At 41.7% G+C, this 26,672-nt stretch overlaps 1 protein-coding gene across 1 annotated transcript in view; it reads right to left on the reverse strand.

Annotated features, from left to right (window-relative positions):
- The window catches only part of KL (klotho), a 51,034-nt gene extending 24,872 nt beyond the window's left edge, over window positions 1–26,162 (reverse strand). Inside the window, exon 1 of the mRNA XM_074859847.1 lies at window positions 25,381–26,162. Within this exon, the coding sequence (XP_074715948.1) occupies window positions 25,381–26,145 (765 nt within the window). The 5' untranslated portion in view covers window positions 26,146–26,162. The remainder of the gene's footprint in view (window positions 1–25,380) is intronic.
- Window positions 26,163–26,672: the final 510 nt, after the last annotated feature.

The following is a 26,672-nucleotide window of genomic DNA, read 5'->3' on the forward strand; positions in this document are numbered from 1 at the left end:
ATAAAACTCATATAAAACCGATATATCTAGTATATATGTAGAATATATAAAACTGATAAAATAATGCTCAGTCAGAGCACTGAGAGTAAATGGATGCTAAAAACTGGAAAAGACAGTATTAGTAATAGTACTGGCAAAGAGAAGGCATCCATTATGGCTCCAAACCTTTGGTTTCATGAAGATTTGTACAAAGTGGATGGAGAGAAAAAAAACAGCTGAGGAAGTAGAGGACTGCCTGCAGGAAGCTCTCAAACTACAGAACAGAGCTTCAGAAGCCAAAAGCCCCAGAATTCATGACTCTCCCCTGCACTAAGGCAGAAGTCAAAAGAGAAGACAGATAAGTTTGTTGCTCTCAAAAGTCATAGTGAGAACAACCACAGTAGTATACATACCCTTTAATGACATCAGCTTTAAAAAAAAAAAAAAAAAAACTATTTTTGGTTAAACACAGAATCAAAATAACTAAGTAAATATATAAAAGGTAAATATTTCCAATACTTTTAAGGGTAAAAATTCTGGAAGAAGTGACTAATGTCAAGCATTTTTCTGTGTTTTCTGCATCACCTGGTCTTCTGGTAGATGCAAACAGGGAAGCCAAATGCTCATCTGTGCATATTCATCCCCTCAACTTACCACTTGGAAATACTTGTTCTGCACACTGTGGAACTATGTTTGATAACCTAGGTATTTCACAGGGAGAAAGAATGTATTTCTGATGGTTTAATGGAAGCACATGAAGAGAATTGCTTTGGAAAGTCTCAGAGAAGTCGGCAGAAGCTAAACAAACAAAAAAGGCTGTTAGAAAGTGTTAGAAAGAAAAATTTTCTTAGCAAGAGATAGAGGTAAATACAAATAAGACTAAAGCCCATCATCAATATGTGCACCTGATGGACAAGGAAGTGATAAAAAGATTTCAGCTCGATGGGGCTAATCTAACTAACTAAACCAACAACCCAGCTTGGAAAGATGTTGAAGACAACCTATAATTTGGGATGAAAATTATAGAATATAGAACCCAGGTTACTCATTACCACTGTCCCTGCATTTGAAGCACCCAGAGTAGAAGCCTTGTGATCTGGTGTTAACAATTAACCCCAAATGTTATCCTGGGCACACTAGTAGATTAAAAATAAATTGACCCAACTGAAGTATGTATCTGCTCCTGGAGATGTACTGGAACATTTTGTGTGCAACCTAATGCTGAGAGTCTCCCAAGAGAAAGACAGGAAGAAATCCCTGTCATACCATTATTACAAGAACATTAACTGATACTGGATTTGGCAAATCCATGATTGTAGAGTTGAGAAAGGCTGATAGACTGGCAGTCAGAAATTATTACTGAGGTACATGAATGTGCTGTCCTAAAAGCTCCAGGAGTTGACCTAGAGATGAATGGGCTTTTTCCCAACTACAGTCCCAAAAGAAATTAGATTGCAGGCATATTCATGCCAAAGTGTTCATGAGTCCTGACCATCAGCCATAGAAGCAGTAAAAATATCCCCAAACGACAGAGAAAAGCTTATTGGAGCAACAAATAACTGCATGAAGATCAGGCACTTCTTATGCTTCAATCTGGCCTATCATAAAAGCAGACAAAAGGATTTACTGGGTAATGGTTGATTTTTGAGCAATGAATTCTGTTATACTATAAACCACACTTGCTGTAGCAAAAATGCCAGAGTCTGGCATAAGAGATTTAGCACATGCTGTCTTTGTGATCTTGTTATCAGGGCAAGGCTGGGAAGAATATCCCCCTACATTGACAGGGCAGCAATACTGCTTTACATGCACCTACTACTCAAGGATTTCACTGTGCTCCATGTTTATGCAATATTCATATCACCCAAACATGGGAAAAATTATCAGATGCTGATCAAATCCATGTAATATCATGAACAGATGATGTATTAACCTACAGCCATACTCAAACAGAGATGAAATAGTTAATTAAACAAGAATAAGTCCTAACTTTGGAAGGACAATTCTAAGTGAATTGATGAACAGGTCAAGTGGTACAGGAAGAGGAAAAATATTTAGGAATAGACTAATCACCTTATCAACAGCAAGCGAAATATAGGAAGCTCCTTGCTCTACAAGTTTGCATGAGCTCAGATCTTTTCTGAGTTTGCTTATTTTCCCCAGGATTTTATATCCATGTTTGCAGATATGATTAAGCCTTTAACCAAGCTATTAAAGAAGGTACATCAATGGGAGTGGAGATAAGGACAAAACCTGACCTCTTCAACATTCAAAAAAGGCTGGCATAGGTAGCCACACTGGGGATGCTGTTCCAGCATTGCCACTTTATTTGCACTTTGTTACCCCTCCAGAAGCAGTAGAGGCCATATTATCACAAAACCAAGGAAAGTCAGTCAGTTCACTGTACGAAAAGGAGCATGTGGTGCTCCTGGGAGACTTAACACAGTGCTCAGTAATTACAGAGTGGGTGAAAGATATAATTACCAAGCTCAGCATATTTAAGAATATCAATAGTGTGGGCTCAGCAGAAGAATAAACTACAACAGGTGGTCTCCACAGCATACCACGGGGACCTCATCCAATTTGTTCACAAGAAAAGTCACTTTAAAGAGGCTAGAATGACAGAAAGGTTGCCCCCTCTGGGAGAAGGTATTAAGCAATTGGTACAGAATTATTTAATGTGTACTACAGTAAATATTTCTACTACATAAACTAGACCTTCTCCCTCTTCAGCACCCAAAAATATCAGCTCTATGGTTGCAAATATAAATTGACAGGTCTTGTATCAATCTCACAACAAAACAGTAACTGCTCCAGTGTCCAGGTACATCACTACAAGGTAATGACAATCAGGTATGAGAACACCACGGTAGTGGTGGTTTGACTGAGTGCTACCCGCCAAATGGCTTCAGGAGGTATTTATGGATGAATGTGCTGGTGGATGGGTTTTCCCACTGTGAGTTCCTCTGTGAGAAACAAGAGCCACTGAGCAGCAACAGCAAAGGAACTGAAAGAAGTCTCCATCAGTGGAGTGTACCAGTGAGTAATATGGAGGCATTTGGTCCTACATAGCTGGCACAGGAATGACAAATTTAGTCAATATATACGCAACCAATATGTTACAGGCTTTTGCAGATCATATACTACAGCAGCCCCAAATGAATAAGGATCAAACAAAAATGATGACAGCCATGAGGTTTGTTCATGCCGAAATCTAGCTCAGTCTCACACATGATGACCTGAGTTTACTCTGCTATAAGCTTGGCTATTAAATTTAATCATTCTGAGATTAGAGCTATGCATCAATGACAGTGGGCTATGGAATAAGATGGAAAGTTCCAGCCAGCCCTCTAGATGGATGCAAAAAGCAGCTAATCAGGACAAGCAATATAAATGTGAAGGTACCAGTTTTCAATCTTCAGACAACTGTTTAGATTACAATTTGACCAGATGTGAATATGGAACTCTTCCTTCTTTTTCTAATCAGTCTGCAACTGTTTATGTGAGCTCTAGATGTGTTTGCATGCATACCAGCTATAAAGCAATCATTACAAACTATCTCATTGTGTATAACCTGATGGAAATGTTCTCATTTGTGCACATGTAACAGAACTGACTGAAGGGTATGATTTCAGTTATACACCTTTACAAGTAATGCTCAAGTTGCAAAAATCACTGAAACTGTATACTAAATTAACATTAATCCACTAACTTTTGGAGCAGCTTTTGCATGATTGTTGCAGATAATAAAGCATCCAACTGTAACATCTGAAGTCTAGTTGGTTGTAAAACAAGTCACAAAAGCAATGATTACAGTGCACTGCAACAGCAAACAAATTACTCACAAACAACTGCAATAGGAAAGGCAGGGTGTCATTCTTGATGGGAATCCCTCTTGTGTGATCCCCTTCAGCTGCAGGAATTTTGAACTTGGCTCTACATCCTGCAGTCATAATCCTACTTATACTTTTATACTTCAAAATTTGCACAAAATAGAAGAGTATTAAGTGCCAAGCAAGTTGAGGAATAGCTATACCCTAGAAGAAAAAACCGTGGACCACCTTCAGACCTATACACATTATCATGAGGCCATACCAGGCAAGAAAGAGCTGACAGCTCCAAGAAGAACCCCTGCCTGGTCCCAATCCATAGAAACCATAGGAGGATTCATATCACTGCTAGAATCAGGAGTGATAGCTCACAGTTTGCAGATACTGAAAAAGAGGATTATAGCCCAGTAAACACAGCATTGTTATTGCTAGTACCAAGCTGTATGAACTTTATCTTGACTCAGCAGTCATGACTCATTGGGATCTGCTTTGGGTGATCATGAGTCTGTTCCAGCTGCAAAATTGCTCAATGATCAGAGGAGGAGGGAACTATTCCCTGACTTGTTGGGTTTTTTCCCCCTTTTGCTTAAAGACAGCTCTGTGGTGGTATGGTTCTATCCACATGGTATTACAGGCCTACTTCTAGGCAACTGAATCTCAACGCTAATGCCAACTTAGGTCTGAGAGAGATCCTGCCTAACCTAGACCTGCTGCTACAGAAGAGTATGGGTGTGAATCTTGTGTCAAACCTGTGAGACAATGCAAATGTCATGGGCATTCCACAACATGAATGGCAGTAGGCATCTATGCTCAAGCCACCCCCAGGGAGCAGAAAGCAGCTCCAGATGTTGACACATAGCATTAGATGTCAAAAGTGATTAATGTCCACCTATGATGTAAGATTCAGTTGCTTAAACAGAGGCATCCAGTACCATTTGGGATGTTCTGAACTATCAAGACATCATCATGGGCAGTCTAGAGCTGTGGGCAACCTGTGTCTTTTGGACTGGCAGCTGGAGGCAAGGCAGGATACTGTAGGCTTCTCAAATTGTACATGCTTGTCTATGTGTACAACTTTTTTAGCCCTATTGGCTTCTAAAGAGGTAGTCTTGCAATTGCATGAAGTTATGACTGTGAGGACATATACTGTGGAAGACTATCTAAGACTGTATCAAAATCCTGGAAAGATTCACAGAATCACAGAATTGTCTAGGTTGGAAAAGACCTTGAAGATCATCCAGTCCAACCATCAACCCAACATTAACAGCTCCCAACTACACCATATCCCTCAGCGCTATGTCGACCCTACTCTTAAACACCTCCAGGGATGGGGACTCCACCACCTCCCTGGGCAGCTGATTCCAACGCCTAACAACCCGTTCTGTAAAGAAATGCTTCTTAACATCTAGTCTAAACCTCCCCTGGTGCAACGTGAGGCCATTCCCTCTTGTCCTATCATTTATTACTTGGTTAAAGAGGCTCATCCCCAGCTCTCTGCAACCTCCTTTCAGGTAGTTGTAGAGAGCGATGAGGTCTCCCCTCAGCCTCCTCCAGACTAAACAACCCCAGTTCCCTCAGACACTCCTCGTACGACATGTGCTCCAGACCCTGCACCAGCTTCGTTGCCCTTCTCTGGACACGCTCGAGTAATTCAATGTCCTTTTTGTAGTGAGGGGCCCAAAACTGAACACAGTAATCGAGGTGCAGCCTCACCAGTGCTGAGTACAGGGGTAAGATCCCTTCCCTGTCCCTGCTGGCCACAATATTTCTGATACAAGCCAGGATGCCATTGGCCTTCTTGGCCACCTGGGCACACTGCTGGCTCATGTTCAGCGGCTGTCAGTCAACACCTCCAGGTCCCTCTCTGACTGGCAGCTCTTCAGCCACTCCTCCCCAAGCCTGTAGCGCTGCTGGGGGTTGTTGTGACCCAAGTGCAGCACCCGGCATTTGGCCTTATTGAAACTCCTACAGTTGGCCTTAGCCCATCGCTCCAGCCTGTCCAGGTCTCTCTGCAGAGCCTCCCTACCCTCGAGCAGATCAACACTCCCACCCAACTTGGTGTCGTCTGCAAACTTACTGAGGGTGCATTCGATCCCCTGGTCTAGGTCATCAATAAAGATGTTAAACAGGAGTGGCCCCAAAACCGAGCCCTGGGGGACACCACTTGTGACCGGCCGTCAACCGGATTTAACTCCATTCACCACAACTCTTTGGGCCCGGCCATCCAGCCAGTTTTTTACCCAGCAAAGCGTGTGCCCATCCAAGCTGCAAGCTTTGGGTTCAGGGAAACCAAGAGGACTTAAACTAGACTTTTTCACTCCAGAAGTTTTATACCAGCAGCAACCCCTGAAAGGCTGACACAGTGAATCCTTGGACCATGGAGATGGACAAGACAAGTAGAACTGAATGACCCACAACCTAGTGGTCTTGACGCCTCAGTTGTCTGCCCATCTTTGCAACAGCACAGGGAACCATAAGGCTAACTGACAAGTTTTACTTGATACAATGGTTATTACTAGATGTAATTCTTCCTTAATGTTCATAGAATCATAGAATACCAGGTTGGAAGGGACCTCAAAGGATCATCTGGTTCAATCTTTCTTGGCAAACACAGTCTAGACAAGATTGCCCAGCACCCTGTCCAGTCTAATCTTAAAAGTGTCCAATGTTGAGGAAAAAACAATGTTATTGCTTCCATGATGTTAGGCTATGAAAGGAAGATCTGTGAAACTGTAGGAGGAATTAAAACTGGTTACTTGGCAAAGGCACATCTCATCAGTGGGGATACAGTCACTGGAGGAGGCAGACTTCGGTCAGACACCTTTGTTTTGAAGAATCACCGCACTCCTCAGCAGCCACCAAGAAGACAAAGTGCAGCTGTTCAAATCAGAACCCAGAAGAGGAGAGAGAAATTCCAATGCAGGAAAAGATGGGCGAAACAAGATTCATTGGGGGTAGAGAAACTCTTAGGATACCACATTTTTAAAGACTCAAATAACAGAGTGATGACTTCAGTAAAGAGATGGAGGTCCAAAATGGGGCATCCAATTTTATGGTGGAAAAAAATTTTGAATCTTTGCATTTCTTCAGGGGCAAGGATGACTTATGCGTATTTATCCAGTCTTTTCTATGAGCTTTTGGCTATACTGCAGTCACAAATTAAACTGTATTCAATTTATATCTCCTTTCATTTGGGAAATACATTTAGAACCTCATCCAAAGTGTGTTAAAACCATGAAAATACACTTTTGAGGTATGAATAAGTCCCTTTATGTCTGTTTCTAAATGCATGTTTAATGGTAGATATAAAATTGCTCTACTACAGAGATGAGTGTTAACTCAAATGTGTACAAATAAAAGTTTTCCTGCTTTATTCTTGTAGTCTGCAAACATAATAAAAAGCATCATTTGAGCTAAAAGTTGGAATCCTGTAGAACAGAAAACTGCAACAAACAAAAAGCGTTTAAAATTAAATATCTGATTCTTACTTTATAAACGCAATCTTCATATTGTTGATTACCTATAGAAATTAAGCTGGGTTTCACCTGTTCGTATACAAGGAATCCAACTAGTCTGGCTGACATAACATCGAATAAATGTTTTAATGTAGTTTCTAAGAAGCTAAATGTTAATGAAGTTGATATAAAAATACCAGCTACAGTTGTTTCCTTTTTGAAAGTATATCCTGTATTTTTATATCATGCAATATAGAATAGGGGGGTTTACTACATCAGTGTACTGCAATCTCAGCCTTAGCAATCAAGAAAAGAAATCACAGTAAAAGCAGCTTTTATCCAATCTTTACAGAAATAAAATTTTTAAAAAATAGAAAAAAGCAAAAGAAAAGGAAAAGTTTTGTCAGGGTAATTGTTTAGTCTAAGCCAGACAGAAAAGGGCATGTGTTGGTTAATACATACAGTTGCAAATGCTAATTAACTACTTTTCTTTCAGCAATCCCTGTTTCAGCTTCTGTACTCTCACCACCATAGTACTAGACACTTGCTGATCAGAATTAACATCATTTTAACAGACTGGGGTATTCACAAATTGTGTGTCAATTGGACAAATTTTAAATATACTTAGCACAGTTAGGTTTAGACTTTACTCTGGCACTGTAATGAGCACTTCTGGAGGCCTAGAATGTGATTTTTTAAAAGAACAACTTAGCATGTTTCAGGTTTCCTTAACCAGCTCTTTGCCAGTTCTCTGTTTCTATTCTCTTTTGGAGAGAAAACAGTTGTCTCTTGAAAAAGAGCCAGTAACTTTGACTTCGGGATTTCTTTACATAAGAAACCTACAAAAGATTATTTTCACTTTGGCTAACACTGCTGCAGAATTAAGTCTTTAAAAAAATACTGAGTTGAAGGAAGTGGCACTAGGGGAAACTGATAGAATTTATCTTTTGTCTACTGTTTCAAAGCACAATGCTAAACTTCAAATCGGTCTAGAACAAAATACGAAGCCAGTGATGTCAAGACATTTGTATACATGAATAAGAGTCATCATTGGATTATGAATGTAAAAAATGAAATGCCTGTATATCCAACCCACCTTTTCTTTTTCCTACCAATTCCAGATATGGCTAAAAACTTTATTTTTTTCCTTGGCCATTTCAAATATAGATACAGAAACATAAGGACAAATAAAAATCTTAACAAAGCTGTTAACTCACAGCTTCAGATGCAATTTTAAAGCAATTTGTCTGGGATTGGCATTTGTTTCTGTATAACCACATCTTTAGAAATTCCGCCAGTACACTGTTATATGTAAATATCCAATATCAAAGTACAATAATGTTTTCAATAATTTAAAGAAGACTCATTTTGGGAGAAATCCCAGTTTTAAGATCAAAATGTACTAGAACAATAGAAATGCAAGTTCACGTATTTCCTGTAATGGCATCATTTCATCCTCCTATGTCCAGCTATATATACGCCAGAAAGTAACGCTGCTCTGCTTCGCAGTCACCAGGAGGGTAGGTTGTCAGGGTTGCAGTTGTCAGGAGGCCATGTACAGTTATGGTAATTTGGTCACTATCTAACAGTGAGACAGATGCCTACCATCTAAGTACTGCCTGTTTTAAAGGAGGGCAGCTCAAAGTAAAGAGTTTGGAGAGGTGCCTCATTTCTAAGTAATTAACCAAAGAGCTATACAGGTATAGCAAAAACTTTCAAAAGATTTCCATGAAGGCATCCATCAAAACACTCTCAGAGCCACAGAGGTTTTTGTAAACTAGCTCAGTGTTAGTTACAGCCCCACTCCTAGATACAGACTGATCAGAGACATCTCAGACTTAAATACCAGAACAGGAAGAGCAATAAATTGAGTGACTGATTTTTTTAAAATACTGTCTTTGATTTTTAGACCAGTACATATTCATGTCAGCAGCCAGATGGCTTACATATATTCTGGGCTTGTTAGATGGAAAAAAGAGATTAAGTGTACCCTGTGCCTAATATAATACGTAGCTGGCTAATTTCCAGCCATAGTACCTACATCTACTTTAGCAAACAGTAAAGCTGAGGACCCAATATCTACAATAACCCATGGATCAGAAATGGATTAGCAGCTGGATTGCACCAGGTGTGCTCCTGCAGAGCAGTTTCCAGGTTACCGTCATCCAAAAACAATCCAGCTGAGTACTCCAACCACTTCAGGCTACGAACCGTAGTACAGCAAATGGAGGCAATTAGGAGATTCATGTTGCACACACACTCCTGATTTGTACTGTAATGCTATTGTAGATGCACGCTTAAACAGCTGAACACTACAAAAACATGAAAAGCTTTGTATTTTTTATCAAAATCAAACAAGAAAATAATCTTTCATTTTGAGAGATCCCATATGGTGCATAAGGTAGTGAGAGAGCTGTCCAGTCATTCTGTCCTAGAGAAAAATGTTTTAATTATCTACAGCTATGCCAACACAACCTTCAATGAGTATGTAGTACAAAGCATATTGAAAAAATGGATATAAGACATGATACATTAAATCAGGATGACGCTTTAGATATTAAGAAATTCACAGATTACACAGTTTACATGGAATAGTGGTTCAATCAATGACACTACAGGAAGCAGAGCAGCTGGCAGTTCAGTAATTAACTAGTTGCCCAAACACCAATGAAAAGCAAATTGTTGGCCTGAATCAGGGTGTGAAGGGTTTGAAGACCCAGGCATTTTGCTGAGATGAGGGGAGGAAGGCAGGGAGGGAGGAAGAAAGGCAGGAAGGGAGGAAGGAAGGAAGGAAGGAAAGAAGCAGAAGAGATTGCATAGCATTAACTGAACTTTTTCACTGGAAGCTCTTTTATACATGAATGCTCTTACAGAAGAGCTAAGATACTCTGCATGAGACACATACACAAGTTCTTACTGTCTCACTGGGAAGAAAAAAAATCTCAGTAGAAATGAGCACTTGGGAAAAAAGTAAGGCTCCATCTGCAGCAATCAAAACCCACTTTCCTCATACTAGTGAGATGCAGGAAAGCAGAGATGTTGGAAAGAAATACTGAAGAAACAGTAAGGATTTTATGTACATATTTTGAAACATAAAATAATTCAAGAGTATCAGGATATGGTTTATAGTCAAGTGCATTAGACGCATTGAGCCACTGGGCGCATTTAATAATACAGGATCAGAATATAAACACAAACAGATTCTCTGCTGAGTCAGATCAACAGTCCATCCGGCCCAGTACCATCTCTGATAGCAACAACAGGACAAGGTGCTATTTTAAGAGAGCAAGCGGGCCCAGTTACTTTCTGCAATCTTGTTTCCTAATTCCTGGACATCCACACTGTTCTGCTGGGGATGTTAGGAGGTATATTCTTGCCTATTTTGTTCAGTATCTGCTTATGGACCCACCATTCACATATTTGCCTACTCCCTTTTTGAGCGGGCTGGTACAACCCGCTTCCAGAACCTGCTATGGCAATAAATTCCTGAAGTTCATGACCTGTTGTGTAAAAAGGACTAAAATGTTTGCTCCAGGTTTCTTTTATACTCCATAGAGAGAAACAGGAAACTCTAGATTGCAATTTATCTTACCCTAATGTAGATGGGTAAAACTGGTCAGAATTATCATGCCTTAAGTCTCTCCACTGAGCATGCAGGGAGCATAATCTAACTAGCTCAGATGTGAGATGAAACCACACCCTTTAAGTCTTCAATTGGTCCTTGCCAATTTAAAGTATATAGTTTAACACAGTTTAATTAAATATACTTAACAGATATATATAAAGTAAGAGAGGTTTATTGCTACTCTGAGAGTGCTGCCTCCATAATTCCTCCTTTCAGGAATGACTCCGTGCTGCAGGAGATCTGATCTACTGCAGAGCAAGAGTTAGTCCTGCTAATTGTGAATCACCCCAAATTCCTGTGTGATGATGACTCATCAAATGCTGTTTTCATTGTGGACCCAACAAAGGATTTCACATAAAAGTATCAAACATTCTGAGCAAGGTACTGGAAATGCTTTGTTAAATGATAGAATATCCAGAAGATGGTGACAAATCACATTACTGTGTAAGAAGAATTCTGACTTCATAGAATTTTCACAGAAACACAAAAAATACCTTACTGAAAAAAAGTCACTACCATCTTTATGAACCTGTGTCTACTACCTGCCAGGGATTAGGAAAACTGGATCATAAACTTAAGAAGAGCCTCAAGGGCATCAGGTTCAAACCCCCGCTGCTATGGGCACAATGACACAATCCTACTTATAACCTATTTATAACCAATTCACTTTAACATTGGCTAGGTATTTTGTTCATACTGTTCTCTCTGGAAGACTACTACAGAATCACACTTAGCGAATGGTTTCCTTTTTTCCCAATTTTCAGGTTAAATCTATTCATGTTCAGACTAAACACTTGGTTCCTGCATCAAAACCTTCCCTGGACTCAGACAGTTATTTTCCTTCACTTGTTTCTACCATTGATCTATTTATAGACAGCAAGTATATCCTCTCCCAGTATTCTAGTAAGGTAATTCCTCATCTCTGCTGGAAACATCACCTGATACAGACTAGAAACAAATGTGTCTTTGTCACAGCTGGATTATATTGGCATCTGATGGTCATGCTGTGATCAGCAAGTTCTCATCTTACGGAACAAATTTTTTGAGTCTTTCTGTTCATTTGTTTATTATCCTGATTATCCTTTGCACTGGCACTGTTTCCTGAAGTTTAGCTCATGCTCTAGTTAGTGCAATCCCAGTCTGTGCCAAAGCATGGGAGTTAAAATACATTAAAAAGTTCAGCTAGGAACTGCCCTTGAGTCCGATGCTTCTACTTTCAGTGCAACTTATTGTGATATTTGCTTTAGCAATTTCCTAGCTACTGCTGAAATTCCCTTCCTCTTGAACTGAAACAGTAATTCTCCATGTCCCACCATTTCAAGTGTCCTACTGAAAATACAGATCGACTAAGTTTATCATATTTTCTTTTTCTAGATAATCAGTTATTACAGAAAACTATCAGATGAGTCTGGCTTGACTTTGATACTGTAAATTCATAGTGGTTCGTGTCCACTGCACCTGTAGCTATTTAGATTCATCTAACACTCATCCTCATTAACCTTTCCTGCCTATGAATCCCAGTGCTCAACATGATCACCATTCTTAATAGATCAGACAAAAAGCATTAATTGGTTTTGGAAGTACATTTTTTTAAATCCTATCTTTTTCCCCACTACTTGATGGCTGTATTTCTTTTCTTATGCTACTTTTCCTTAGGTGACTGAAGCATATCTTGTGATTAGTTTTATAATAATGAGGGGTTTTATATTTAAGACTTAATGCACATTTTAAATTTTCTGCTTATCGTACTCAGTAAATACCTATTGTATTACTTAAATTGAAATGAGGTTCAATAACTTCCTTGGAGAAAATAATGGGGTCCTAAAGGAAAGAGACATCTTTTGTTTCCAGACAGAGTGAGACTGTGACAACTAGTATATGGTTTGCATTTGCATGTCAGTTCCAACTAGGGTGAAAAAGACTGTTAATTTTAAAGTTTTTAACATTTTTTTTTGATGTTTTAAAGGATGTTTTAAAGTTTTTCAAGGACTGCTCTCTTTACATTTTTGGAAAAGGCATGAAATGCTTTCAGTATACTTCAACAGTCATGGTGGGTCAGCAGCAGCTGACTGGCAAAAGGGAGTGAAGAGCCACAGGATGGGGCTACTCAATGTCCATGAGATCTTGCATGGGAAACCACAAGCATTTGCTTGCTCCAGCTTTACAGGACCAAGCAGGTGCTGCTGACCACCCTTGCAGGGGGGAATTGCACTGACGTGCATCAGCTGCTTCCCTGTGTCAGAAGACTCAGCTCAGGAAAACCAGGGGAGAGCATGAGATACAGGATTTCCCCACAGATACACAGAAGATACCACATACTTGAAACAAGTAAGACTCAGTCAAAATTTGCATACAATCTAGACCATATGTCAAAGTCCACCATCTGAGAAGTCATAGGAACACAAAGTACCTCAAGCCAATTTTTGAAGTAGTCCTTTAATACTCCTTTCCTCTGTCATCTACCCCACCCCTCCCCGCCCTCATTAGACTAAGTGTAAAAGACTGTCTACAAGAAGACTGGGTTTGTCATCACAGGTTTTGTCTATGCCCCACAGACAGAAATGGGACAATTTTTTTTTGGGGGGGGGGGGGTCATAGGATGAGAGATACCATGATCACTTCTCTCCATTACCTGTAAAAGGACCGTAGAATGACGAGCTCAAATGTACATGTATCTGCTGAACATGTGTAAGATTAGCTCAAGTGTGATTGCTCTCCCCTGTGTTTACTTCCACAGCCTGCACAGGAGATAGCTCTGCTGCAAAGCACATGCACTGCATTCCTTCATCTTCACCCAGCCACCATCAGCCCTGATACAGCACTGTTGTATGACCCTTGAGCTCCTGGCCCACAACTTCAAATTATGCAACTCTATACCAAAGGCTTGCAGGCAGCCAAGGACAGGTTAGTCCATGTCTTCACTTGTTAGTTGTGGTGCGGAGCTGAAGTACACACAGCTACACCCCTGGTCAGCCCAGCGGACAGCTGGCTCAGAGCCGGAGAACAAGTCCTAGTTGCTCTTTCCTCTGGGATCACTGCTGCCAAACCACTTTAAGGGAAATATCTTTACACCAAACCACATTTTATAATGGTTATTGAAAAGCCAATTATTGAAAGGACAAGCAGATGCCAAAGTGCATCTCAGAGCTGATGCACACACTGCCTGGAAGACAGCATGATGATGCTGCTAAACTGTGGGGCAGAAGCAATTTTCCATGCTACAGCCTCACCCAAACTAGCAAAATGCCCTACTGCTGACAGCTATAACTTGGGGTAGACATGAACCCTGGGTAGTTCACCATTTTTTCAGCTGTTGCACAAATATAATTTGCTATTGATAACCTTTGCAGGTTGAAGACTGTCCCAGTTGTATCCAGTGCCAATACCAACTAGTTATTTTCATGCTATACACGACGGTGAATGTGGGGACTCTGCAGGCTCTAATCTCCATCCAACTCTCCTATTAGCACCATAAAGTGGAGTTCAAGAGCTGGTGGCCAACTGACACTGGAACAGATCATTTCTGTATTGGCCATGTCCACCCTTAATTAGGCATACTGGTTTTCCCTGAATGCTCTCCTGTGTCCTCCATCTGCAGGAGACAAGCTAATAAAAAAATTACTTCCATATCTCACAAACAACTCTCCAGTTAACCCATCCATTTTCACAGTCAGCAAAAGACAATTTTTTCAGCTAGAAAATGTATTTATCTGTATCTAAACTGTGTGTAAACTACCACATCATGCCACAGTTCCAATAACCTACATCGTTTTTCAGCATTTACATCAGCCATGTCATTCCACCAGTGCAGAACTGCAGCGGTTTCATTGGACACACTCCACAATGACATCTACTGCCTATCTGTCTTACGGACATTCTCCAGCCTTTAAAAATTTTGAGACACAAAACTGAGGCTCTGGGCTGGTGCGTCCCAAACCTATGCATAGTTACTGCACAAAACAATAGTGAATTATTCAGTGGTGGGGTCGATAATTAACCTTACCAGAAACATAATGTGGGGACTGAGAATATAACATTTTCTTACACTTGTAGAAGAATAATAGTGGAATACAAGAATCACTGCAATGGGTCAGGCTGTCCAACCCATCTCAATATCATTGAAGCAGTTCCAGAATAAGGTGCTTCAGAGAAAAATCTTCAGCTGTTTGCACCAGCCACTTAAAAACTTGGAATTGCTTTATTATACAACCAGTGATGTAACAAAACAGCTGAGTCTGCCTGGCAGCTTTCTGGCAATTGCCATTGCTACTGTTTCCATCTTATGTCCAGTGTCAACGTTTGTGTCACAGGAAGCCTCGGTCTCTGACAGTTAACTGTTTATTTTTGTAAAATACTCTATGGATTTGACATGCCAATTGACTCCCTTGTTTCCATACAACTCCCAGTATATTTTCTTTTCCCTAGATGCTTAAAGAGCTCAGGCATTTCTACGTGGTCCTGGGTCTCCAAAATGCTAGTGCCCCACAAGGGCTTCCAGGTCCTTTCCCACACTGGGAACATGCTGCTCCAATGTATGTCTGACCCTCTCCAATTCCTCTCTCTCTTTGTAGCTCGCTCTTCCATACTCACTTCATTCCTAAAAAATATTCCCGAGAAGCACTCCCACAAAATGAAGTCCCTCAGCAAAAAATGGAAAGGAGACATATGAATCAAGTTTAGTAAGCTTTAGCCCCAAACGCTACACAATAATATCCACTACATGCCCCCTCTTTCCCATGTTCATGGCATTATGAGCCACAAAATAAATCCTGACACCTTTAACACAAGGAAAACCACCAAATGCTCCAAACATCACAGTAAGCCACAGGAATAAAACAGGAAAGAGCAAAGATATGATGACAATCGTAAACCCTTGCACAGAAGGCAAATTATTTAGGTAAAATGCCTTCATGATCCTGGGAATCCGGCCATCTTCCATGGCACAGAGAGAGGGAAAAAAGAGGCCCAAGAAGAAACATCACTGTTCCTTGACAACATAAATTCCTTCCTGACAACCAGTCAAGAACCTCCAAAACCAGATCCCATGGGCCAGCATCAGTATCTCATCCCTACCTACGCTCACACCCTTTGGTTTCTACAAACCTATTACAAATTGCCAGTTGCACAGGTAACACTTCTCTCCAGAAGAGTCCAATTTGGGTAAAGTGGCACCTGACTGGTGTAGTTCAGGTTTCTCACCTTTCATGGCTTAGAGTCACAATGCTGTTTCTATAACCATTTCACCACCAAACAATTTTGAAGTGGTCTCTATTTCATTACCCTAAGCTGGGCTATGGAAAAGGCTGTTTCTGAGCTGTCCTGTGCTACAGTTTGCTTGTTCTAAAATCCAGACTCAGAATGACTGTGCCAATTTGATGCTGCTTTTATTAGAATTTTCCCCCTCCTTTTAAGCAACTGCCTCCTTCAAGTACCACTTTTCTTTTTACCAGAAATAGGAAAGAGGAGCAGGATAAATGACTGAGTAATTTCAGTTTCACACAAAAGACACAAGCAGCCCAGCTACAAATATGAGACACAGAGTAACAGCTACGGTGCAAGAATTCTGTCCTGACAGCCCTAAGACTGTTTTATCTGTTTTACCAAAGAATAAAAGGCATCAATCTGCAGCTTCAAGAAGTCAGTCATATTGCAGCAGGTTATACAGCAATTTCACGAGAGTAAACTGACCCAGTTTGAAGCAGTGGGCACTCATCCAGTGAAGGAATACAGAAGGCAGTGTGTGAAATGACTGACTCACTGTATCAAAATTCAAATTTCAATATCACATTAAAATGGAAAATCAAGAATTCCCATAGCAAAGTAAAAACAAAATGACTGATTTTTATTTCCCCTAGTTCTCAACTTTTTCTGGGCAACTGAAGTATCTCACTCAAATATTTTAATTGAAATGAACCAGCGTGTTCCAGTTTCACAGGTTTTAGATCTGACTTGCTCTAATTACATTGTATTACTTTGTGAAAACAAGGAGGCATTAGGAGTATGAGAAAAAGCTAGCTGATATGATGGGGGGTAGTAACCACAGCTGACTATGAAGAAGAAAAAGAGGGATTTTGTTATACTATCAAGCATATTATTAAGATGAAAACTGCAGCTGAATAGAATTCTGCAGCTCTGTTTCTTGCCCTAAGTAGTACACCCCAATATTCTCCTCATTCAAAACAAGAGGCATGATCACAGCTGGAAAGGGAAGTAGGATGATAAACTGAGTTCAAGAGCTCCTTCAGCGCATTTCCAAGGTCTCACGCTTCACATGGCAGAGTTGCTACTTGAATATGGGAATGCACATTTTCTTCAAGTTAAGAGGAACACATCTGTTCAACTTGTTAATTTACTTAACTGCTTGAAAGTGACAGGATTCTCAAAAAAGCTTAAGGGAAATTCAATTCTCACTTATTTTCCTTAAGCTCCTTTGAGAAACCCAGACTTAATGTAGCATCCCTCCTTTCTTTTGCAGGCTGCTCTCTGTGTCCCCCACTCCCAGTGCTGGTGTCAATGTGGGGACAGCAAGTGGACACCATAAGCCAAGGCAGACTCTTTTAATTAGGCTCCATCACTGTGAAGCATGGTTTATAATTTCATTATATCACCAGTCATCTTCCTCAAAAAAATTCATATGACATTTATAAATAAAAGTGAACCAGAGAACAACTCATCTTTGGGAGACGCCAGGCCATCTCATTTCACATCAAGTTTATTTTTCAATGCTAGATATACACACAGAAATGCAATATTGTCTCATAAATCCAGCTCCTGAACTCCCACTCACAGCCAGTCACCCCCACATCTCACCAGCTTCTCATGCATTGCCCGTTTTCCTAATACTCCTCTTTGCTATCACCCCATATTTTGTTACGACTCTTTCTGGCCTGGATTTTGCCTCCTAATGGAATATGTAAGTGGTGATGGCCATTCTCCTGTGGTGGCCCTTCTCTCCACAAAGACTGCTTGTACCCAAGTTAACACTGCACTATGACAGGAAAAGAAATGAAGAATTAAATAACTGTATTACAAAAAGCATGTCATCACTGTACAGTCAGGAGCAAGTTGAACTTTCATTTCAAACCTGAGGTCAAAATTATTGAATTGATTTTGAAGCAAAATGTTATTACTTACAAAATACAAAACAAAAAATAATCATTCAGCCTGACAATGCAATATATTCCCAACATACTTCCTCAAAAGAAAATAAATGCTGCATAATTCTATCATTTCCATATATATTTGAGTTAAGGAACCATAATTAGAATAATTAATCAATAACTATGTTCAACAGTTCCATGCCTGCAGCAAAAAAGAGATTATTTCTTAAAATGTTGAAAGTTAAATAAACAAATTGCGTAAACTTTGCCCTCAGCTCTGAAAAACAACCGATGCAGTGGAGCTACTACATAATTCAAAAGAACAAGAAAAAAGCTGACTGAGAAAAGGCATTGGAAAATCACAGAGAACTCTAACCAGAACATGTGACCAACAGCTACAAGTCTGTCCTCCCTCCCCACCTGACCATTCGATGTCTTTTCTAGAAGCAGGATCAAAACAAACAGATGCTACTATCTTCCCAACTGTAAAGCAAATAGCTTGTAAAATATAATCCTGGTGGTGCAAACATTTTCTAGCCTTTAGTAGGGGCATCAAACTGATTAACCTACAAAAGGATTCCTGGGTTAACTTTTGGACTCACAAAATAACAAGGCATTTACATAGTATAATCTCTCCTGGCCAATTGTAAACCATTCAGCTGTCTTTAGAGGTGTGCTAAACTGACTAAAACAGAAGTCAAAGCTCAACTGTTAACATGAGACCTAAAGCGCAAGTAACAAAATTAACATGTGCAGACCAAAGTGACAGTCCCCTGGAAGTACGCGTGGCTCCCTGTCAGCTCACCCTCTTGCCGAAGAGCATGTCACGGGGTGTCTTGCAGTGCTGCCCGGCCTTTCAGCCTCCCAGGCTGGCTGGATTCTGCAAAAGCCCCTGTGGTTCCCATCATGCAGAAGTCACAGAGCCCTGGCTGCCTGGTGGCACTGGAACCATGCGCAGACCCAGTTCCTTGGTTCCTGCATCAGCTGTTGTAAACAGCATCTGTAAAAATTTCAGTAACTGGGACAATTTAGAATATCAGTTTTTTTCCAGAATCAAAACAAAATGAAACTTTGAACTTTTGCAGTTCTCCCTAACACAGAATGCCATCTCTTCTCAACATATATAAAAATGAAGCAACTGAAACATGTTTCAATGGGGCCAAATCCAGAGGTTCTGAAATTGCTTTGTCTTACTCCTGTGTGCATCTAAAAGGACTCTCCCTGCCAAATCTCCTGGGAGACATACCACAAACTTAACAGGCCAGGCTTCTTATGAGTGTTTTGTGCTCTCAGAGCACAAAGTTGAAGCTGACACAGCAAGCCAGTAGTTGCCATCACTGATAAACTAAACTGTTTATTGGTAATATAGATTGTATTCATTTTTTTCCACTGAGCTACATTCTCAGAGTTTAAATCATGGCATATATCATTCTGTTATGAATTTGCAAGCAAAGAGGAAGAATACACATTTACAAGTACTGTCACCTCCACTGCCACCAAATGCAACAAGACTCTCTTCTCAAACTGCTCTAGCTGTCTTAAAAGAAGATTTTTGTTCCTACCATTTACACTGAAAGGCCAGTCCAGAAGTTCTTTCCTCCAAGGGCTATCCATGACTTCTAAGAGACAATCTAACTGTATTGATATTGAACTTGTGCATATATGGTCCTTTAACTCTGTATTTTCTCTCAATGTAAAAAGGATATGCATCACAGTCACAAAAAATAATTAAAATGAAACATCTCCAAACGCCCACACCCTGCACTGCTCTCTATTCACTGTCCTACCGGTCATTGCTTTGCCAGCAGAACTACCAGCCCTATAGACATATTCACTGCTTATGTCTAGTTGAAGAAATACTGAAAAATAGGGGAAAAAAATGTTTTGTTCCTCAGAGTAGACTGGGAATGAGATGCTGCTACTCAAAGAAAGAGTTAATAAATGTGAGGAATGAAGTTAAGGTAATTGCCCAAGAAACTGCCAGAATCTTATTCTGATTTAATTTCTACCAAAGCAAGAGAGATCAGATTTCAACCTTCTAGAAGGTAGGCATGCGATGAGTCTCTTAGTCACAAAGCATTTCTTCCTCACAGAAGGCAACACTTTCAACAGAAACAGTGACAGGACTGTCACTGCACTTTCAACCTGCTGATGGTTGTGGAATAGAGGTTTCTACTTGACCTATCATGGGAAAAGCTCTAAAAGCTCCTTGTTTTCAGTCAAAAGAGAAAGACAGGCACTAAAAAATAGTGAACTATCTTAAACTAAAATATACAATTCATTCTGCAAAAATTGAAGCTGGGCTTTATTTTCCAGGTCCCAACAATACCCGTAAGTACAGGTAGGAATCATGCCCATCAAGTACCTTAAGTACTGGAAACCTTCCATAGAAACAAGATGAAATGGAAACTGGAAGAGTTTGTCATACAGGGGAATGCACAGTAACACGAGTCCTTCCACACACTTCACTTTGGATCCCCCAAAACTTCAACAAATACAGGATCTCTTCTGCTTGAGGAAATAGGTCGAAGGGGACAACCAAGAATGTCTCATACTTTATGAGGTTTTACTAATGCAAAATGAAAGAGTATCAAGGAGCAGACAGCTTTACACTCATGTACCCAGTGCAGCTTTATGAGATGTGAACCTTACGTTGCCTATCTAAATGCCCTTACCTTTATCAAACTGCTGTTAATCAGCAGTCATTATCTTTCTGGCACTGAGCAGAGCCCTGCCCAACTACTAAACAAAAACGTTGATCTTAAATGAAAAGTATGCTATTTAAAAAGGAAGCATACTAGATTACCCTGGATAGGAACCAGAAATATCACCTAGGTACCTCCAGCAACAGCTACTGCAACAATGAAAAATCAGGCACGTGGCACTTAAAATGAGATATGAAAACACAGATTTGGAGCTGCCTATAGAATTAAACACAGAGATTCGCAGCTATAAAAACCACAACTACTAAGCACTAAAATCCTCATAATGAACAGGGAACCCTCAAAAAATCCTCATTCTCATAATGAACAGCAAAGTGTTGAGCTGAGACTTAACATACCTACACGATCAACCTGGTGTTCTTCCACACAGAGAACACAAAAATTCTGCTTCCATCCCACTCAGTCACCAGTGTAGTCTGTCCATGTCCTGCCTGTTGAGTTCTAATAAGATTTCCTGTAATCTCTAAAAAGCTTTTCAAGTTATAGAATGCCTACATTTGCGGGAGGTCCACTCTTACTTTTCTATGATAACACGTTAGTCTCCACGTAGTCCTGATGTTTCTATAATTAAAGATCAAAGTACTCTGTAAAGATAACAAACCACTATTTTGTTACAGAGGAATATTTGAAAACAACACTCCTTTTGCAAATGTGTATGCAATCAGGTGGAGATGGCAAGGGGAAAGTTTCATATTCTATCTTTGGAGCTAATTTTAATGAGCATCCTTGAAACCCAAGCTCCTCTGTTTATCACATTTTAATTTATTTTTCTTTTGATGATTAAAGCTTGAGAAAGGTACACTATAGCTTTTAATATACTTTGTGAACATAGTATAACAATCCATAGCTACTGGCACACAAAACTGCAGCATCAGATCTGAATTTGCTCTGCGGTTTGACTTTTCCATCTCTGACATTTGAAAGATACCTGATTCAAATTATTAGTGATTAGAATAATCATTAATTCTTTGGAAATAAATTCTTTGCAAATATATAGTACCCAACTGATACTCAAAACCAGAAACAGAACTAATTTCTCCTTTGTTCTTCTTTGAATTGTCATAAGAAAGCAAGAATAGGAAAAAAAAAAACACAAAAACAAAACCCTGTTACTTAGAATGATTCCTTCTTTTTTCTAAAATTCCTGTATGTCTTCTCAACTACGATGAGCTGTGTTACTTTCAGGAAAATCCAGAATCACTCCATTTGCACTGAGTGAAAGTTTGAAGGCTGTCCAAATTTTGAAAGAAACAATACGTACCAAGGAAAAACCATTCTCCTATGCTGCACTTACGGATACTTTGTTAGGTTTAGCACTGAAGGTCAACAAAAGAGTACTTACCTTTTGTTTTGGAAAGAGTTTTAGAATAGAAATCAGTCTGTTGCTACGTGACTTGTTTCCAGGCAGCAATTCCACTCACTTCTTCGGGAATCGTGTTGTTCTGTTTCTGCAAATGCTGTTTATATTGAGTAAATCCAAGCATGTTCAACTCAGACAATATACTGTGAACCAGTAATGAAAAAATGCATTTGCAAAAACCAGAGCATGATACAATGACCTCTCTCAACTCCTATCTGGAGAAAGAGGTTCATCATATACATGACAGATTGCTGGCATTACATTTTCTGACTGTTGACTTGAGAGAATGCCAACTTTTATGAACTATACTTGATCCATTCAATTTGTTTTGTGAATAAATGCGTACAGCTTCCTCCATTTCTTATCATGTTTGAAGGGCTTTACACGTATCAAAAGCGACAAGTGTCAGTGGAAATACTACACAAGGGTGAAGTTTTCACCGAACACTGATCATCATCCCCCAACAACAAACCAAGGATGCATCCATAAAATGTTTTTTCTTACAAGTTTTTTTTACACTATTTTTATTTGCTCTTTTTTATAAAAAGTGTCTCTTAGTCCACTTAGCATCTGTTACGACTCACTTGCGGAAGTTCAGAAAAATTAAAGGTAATTAAAAAATTCAGTACAATAGGATGAAATCCATGCAAGCTAAATTTAAACATCATTATTCGGCTCAGACTTCATTGCCCTGTTTTCACCAGCCCTGAACTGAACAACCTGAATTGAATCAAACTCGTATTTGATTATTTATTCAGATAATAAATAACTCAGAAAGACAGAGCCCAAAATCCACATTCATATCTGTTGAATTTTAAAGAACTTAAAGGAAATTATTTTGTCTTTTAATGTAATTAGCATCCAGTAAAATAAATTAGTAGGCATCAGCTTTCACTATTACGTTTTTCACTTACAAGGGTCTTTGGTTTGAATAAATGCAGAAAGAAGACGCTTAAAGTTGCATATCTTAAATAAGGAAAAAAAAAGTCAGAAAACATGTATATTAAGAGTTAGTCTGCTCATTTGCTAAGAACCAAACATTTACGACAACACATTTTATCTTTTAACAAACAAACATGTTCTGCAAGCTTAATTTCCCTGGGGGTGGGGGGGAAGACACAAGAATGCCACAGAGAAGGAAGAAACCTGGGACCAGACCTTCTGGGTAATGTAAGACATAAGCAGCAAAAAGTTTGGCAGCTGAAAGGGGTTTTTTTGTGGGGGATGATACAACCACATCTTTTCTGGTGGGACTATAAAGACTGCATCTCCTGGCAGCACTGTCTGGCGCTGCACACATCCTCCAGGATATGTGGTGAAGTGGTACTACTGTACAGCCTTCTGATCTAAATCAAGGCTGCATGTGCTCCTGAGAACAATGGACCAAACTCACCTACAAAATTATATGCAACCCACAGACACACATTAAAGAACATTATTCAAGTTGCAACACCAATCACTCAAGAATTATGTAAGAGAAGAATTTAACTTGCACGTGGAAATGCAATTCACTTCTTACCATATGCAGTATAACTTAATCTTTCATTACACGATTACATACACTTTCTCTATGGATAGCAGACTGTGTAGTCAAAGAAGCCATACTCAGTAGCATCCTATTTCATTGCTTGCACAAGTTGAAAGGTCTAATATCAATAAGCTACAAAGATGTAAGAAGGAAAAGGAGGATCTCAGTTTGTTAAAGTTGTTCACTTCTACCTGGAGGAGTCGGGGATGGGAGCTCTTCTGCATAAACCACATCCGTTACTTTCTCTGTAGGTGATCTGAGATTTTGGGATTTGACTTGTAGAAGAGCTGAAAGTATAACGGACCAATATTCTAAAAAGATCACATGCAGGAAAAGGGCACTAACAGTCAGCGGACACTTAATCAGTGGTCTTAATTGCATCTGTGTTTCAGTTCCTTGTTCATGAAACATGGAAAAAATGGCACCTTGCTGCCTTATACTGTTATGTAAAAAGAAATGTCCACTAACTGTGCAAACCCTGAATGACAGTCACTAGGACAAAACTAATCCTGAGATTCTGTCACTAAACCAAGTATTAATAGACTTTCCTGGTTTAATTATACTTTTTACATGGCATAGGCAAGTCTGTGCCTCAGTTTCTCATTTGTTAAATAGAAAAGCGCCTTCCCTCTCCACAGAGCTTTTACAAGAACAAGCATATGCTTGATATTATGAGGGACTCAGACAGATACTGTGGTGATGTGGTATACTCAAGTGTGAAACATGGTCAAGTACACCCCAAGGTACTAAACAAAGAGTTTAAAGGTTTCAGGACCAGGAATTTAATCTGCAATTTTACCCACATTTTCCCCACCTATGTCTTCTCCAGACTTATTTGTAGCACTAGACAATGCAAAAGTAATGCAGGAAAGTGGCAAAAAGTTGAATAAGGCTTTCACTGGATGTTTTCCTGGTGTTCACATGTAATATACAATATTCATTAGGATGTAACTCCTGCTGGTAAGTGTACATTGAGCAGACAGACATTAGCAGAGTTAGTGGATGTGTATTAAGGTACAATAGATCATGCCTTAATGGCCACACCATTCCAGTTAGGCTGAATCCTTTCTCCTCTCACTGGACGGATTTGTACACACTTTTGCTTAATTCTCCCTGGGAATCCACAATGTTTGCTTCCAGCAAACATTACAATTTAACCATACATAGATACACTCCGGAAAAATTACATATAGCAAACTACTTACACCACTGACTAGACTAGCTGGGGAACAGAGGGTCTTTTTTTCCCCAAAAGGGCTCACACTCAGAAAACCCCATAGTCTGTCAAGAAATCTCTCAGTATGACTTTTCAGCCACCTCTACCATTTCCATTAACTCAGTAAGATTTTTTTATCAGATGTATGAATTCTCTTTACAGTCATATTAAGCATTTCCACCGTAACCTCAGGAAGCCAGCACTGCACTGGCACAGGCGAATGCATCCACACTCACCCACCCAGAATGGCACTCGCAAGCGCTGGGGGCAGGATTGAACATTTCTGTAGAATACAGAGAGCACTTTAACTCGGTGCTTTTCCACTAACTCGACAGACCGCAGATACAAAGCTCCCGCCTCTCATCTATGCACTTTGACGCCTTTAGCCCATAAATCGGCTGCCCGCACTCTGTCAGGCACGTCGATGCGGTTTCCACTCCAGCAGCTGACCGGGGAACAGGTCTGCCAGCAGGACGGGCCGAGGGCAGCCTCTGCACCCTTCCCCTTGGCACGACCCGGGGGCCGCAGAGCCGCCGTGGCACCTTCCCACCGCCCACCATTTACCTGGAGGAGGTGGTGGGCCGCCCGGTAGCCGAGGCGCGGGCCTCCCTGCACGCCGGGCGGCAGCCGCCCCGTGCCGTAGCCATGCCAGGCCACCACGTAGGGGTTGTCCATGGTCAGCCAGTAGCGCACCTGCCCGCCAAAGTGGCGGAAGCAGAGCTCGGCGTAGTCGCAGAAGAGCTGGGGCAGGACAGGGCTGGCCCAGCCGCCGAAGGCGTCCTGCAGGCCCTGCGGCAGGTCCCAGTGGTAGAGGGTGACGACGGGCTCGACGCCCAGCTCCCGCAGGCGGCCCAGCAGCCGCCGGTAGTGCGCCAGCCCGGCGGGGTTGAGGGGCGCCGTGCCGTTGGGCAGCAGCCGGGCCCAGGCCAGCGAGAAGCGGTAGTGGGAGACCCCCAGGCGCCGCAGCCCCTCGGCGTCGCGGAAGAGGTTGTTGTAGCTGTCGCTGGCCACGTCGCCGGCCGCCGGCCCCGGCGGGACCAACCCCGGCGGCGTGGCCGGGCGGTGGGCGAAGGTGTCCCAGACGGAGGCGCCTTTGCCGCCCTGGCGCCAGCCGCCCTCCGTCTGGTAGGCGGCACTGCCCGCCCCCCAGAGGAAGCCGTCGGGGAAGGTGTCGTGGAGGAAGAGCTGGTCCTGTGGATAGGGCAGCCGGGCGAAGCGGGACCAGGTGCCCGCGCCCTGCCCGGGCGCCCCCAGCAGCGGCCGCCCCAGCAGCAGCAGCAGCAGCACCAGCAGCGGCGGGAGCGGCAGCAGCGGCGCCGCGGGGGCCATGCTCCCGGCGGGGCTCCGCGACGGCGGCTCCCTCCTCCCAGCCCCCCGCCGCCCCTTTTTATCTCACCTCGCCTCTCCCCCCACCTCCACCCCCCGCCCCGGTGGGCACGGCTATTAATAATTACCTCGGAGCTGCCGTCCGCGTCCTTTCCGCCCGGCTCCCTCGGGGAGAGATGCCTCCGGGGGCGGGATCCAGGGGTGAGACAGGGCGAGCGGGCGCGGGGAGACGGTGGCAGCGGGGCGGGGGCTCCTCGGGGAACAGGTGGACCGCCTCGGGGTCACCTCTGTCACACATACACCCCCCCCCCCGGCCCCTCAGGGCGGAGATCCCCGCCTGCGGGAGACAGGGGCGGCCCCCTCAGCCCTCCGCCCCCTCCACCGGGCGCCCGCACCTCGCTGCGGCTCCGGTGCCCCCCTCGGAGGCGGGACCCTCGCCGCTGCCCTGCACCCTTTCCCCGAAACGGCTTTTCTGAGGAGCCCACGAAGAGACTCGACGGCCGGATCCATCCCGGCCGAGGAGCTGCGCC

Source organism: Strix uralensis, chromosome 2 (genome assembly GCF_047716275.1).
Source record: "Strix uralensis isolate ZFMK-TIS-50842 chromosome 2, bStrUra1, whole genome shotgun sequence".
Taxonomy (NCBI): Eukaryota; Metazoa; Chordata; class Aves; order Strigiformes; family Strigidae; genus Strix; species Strix uralensis.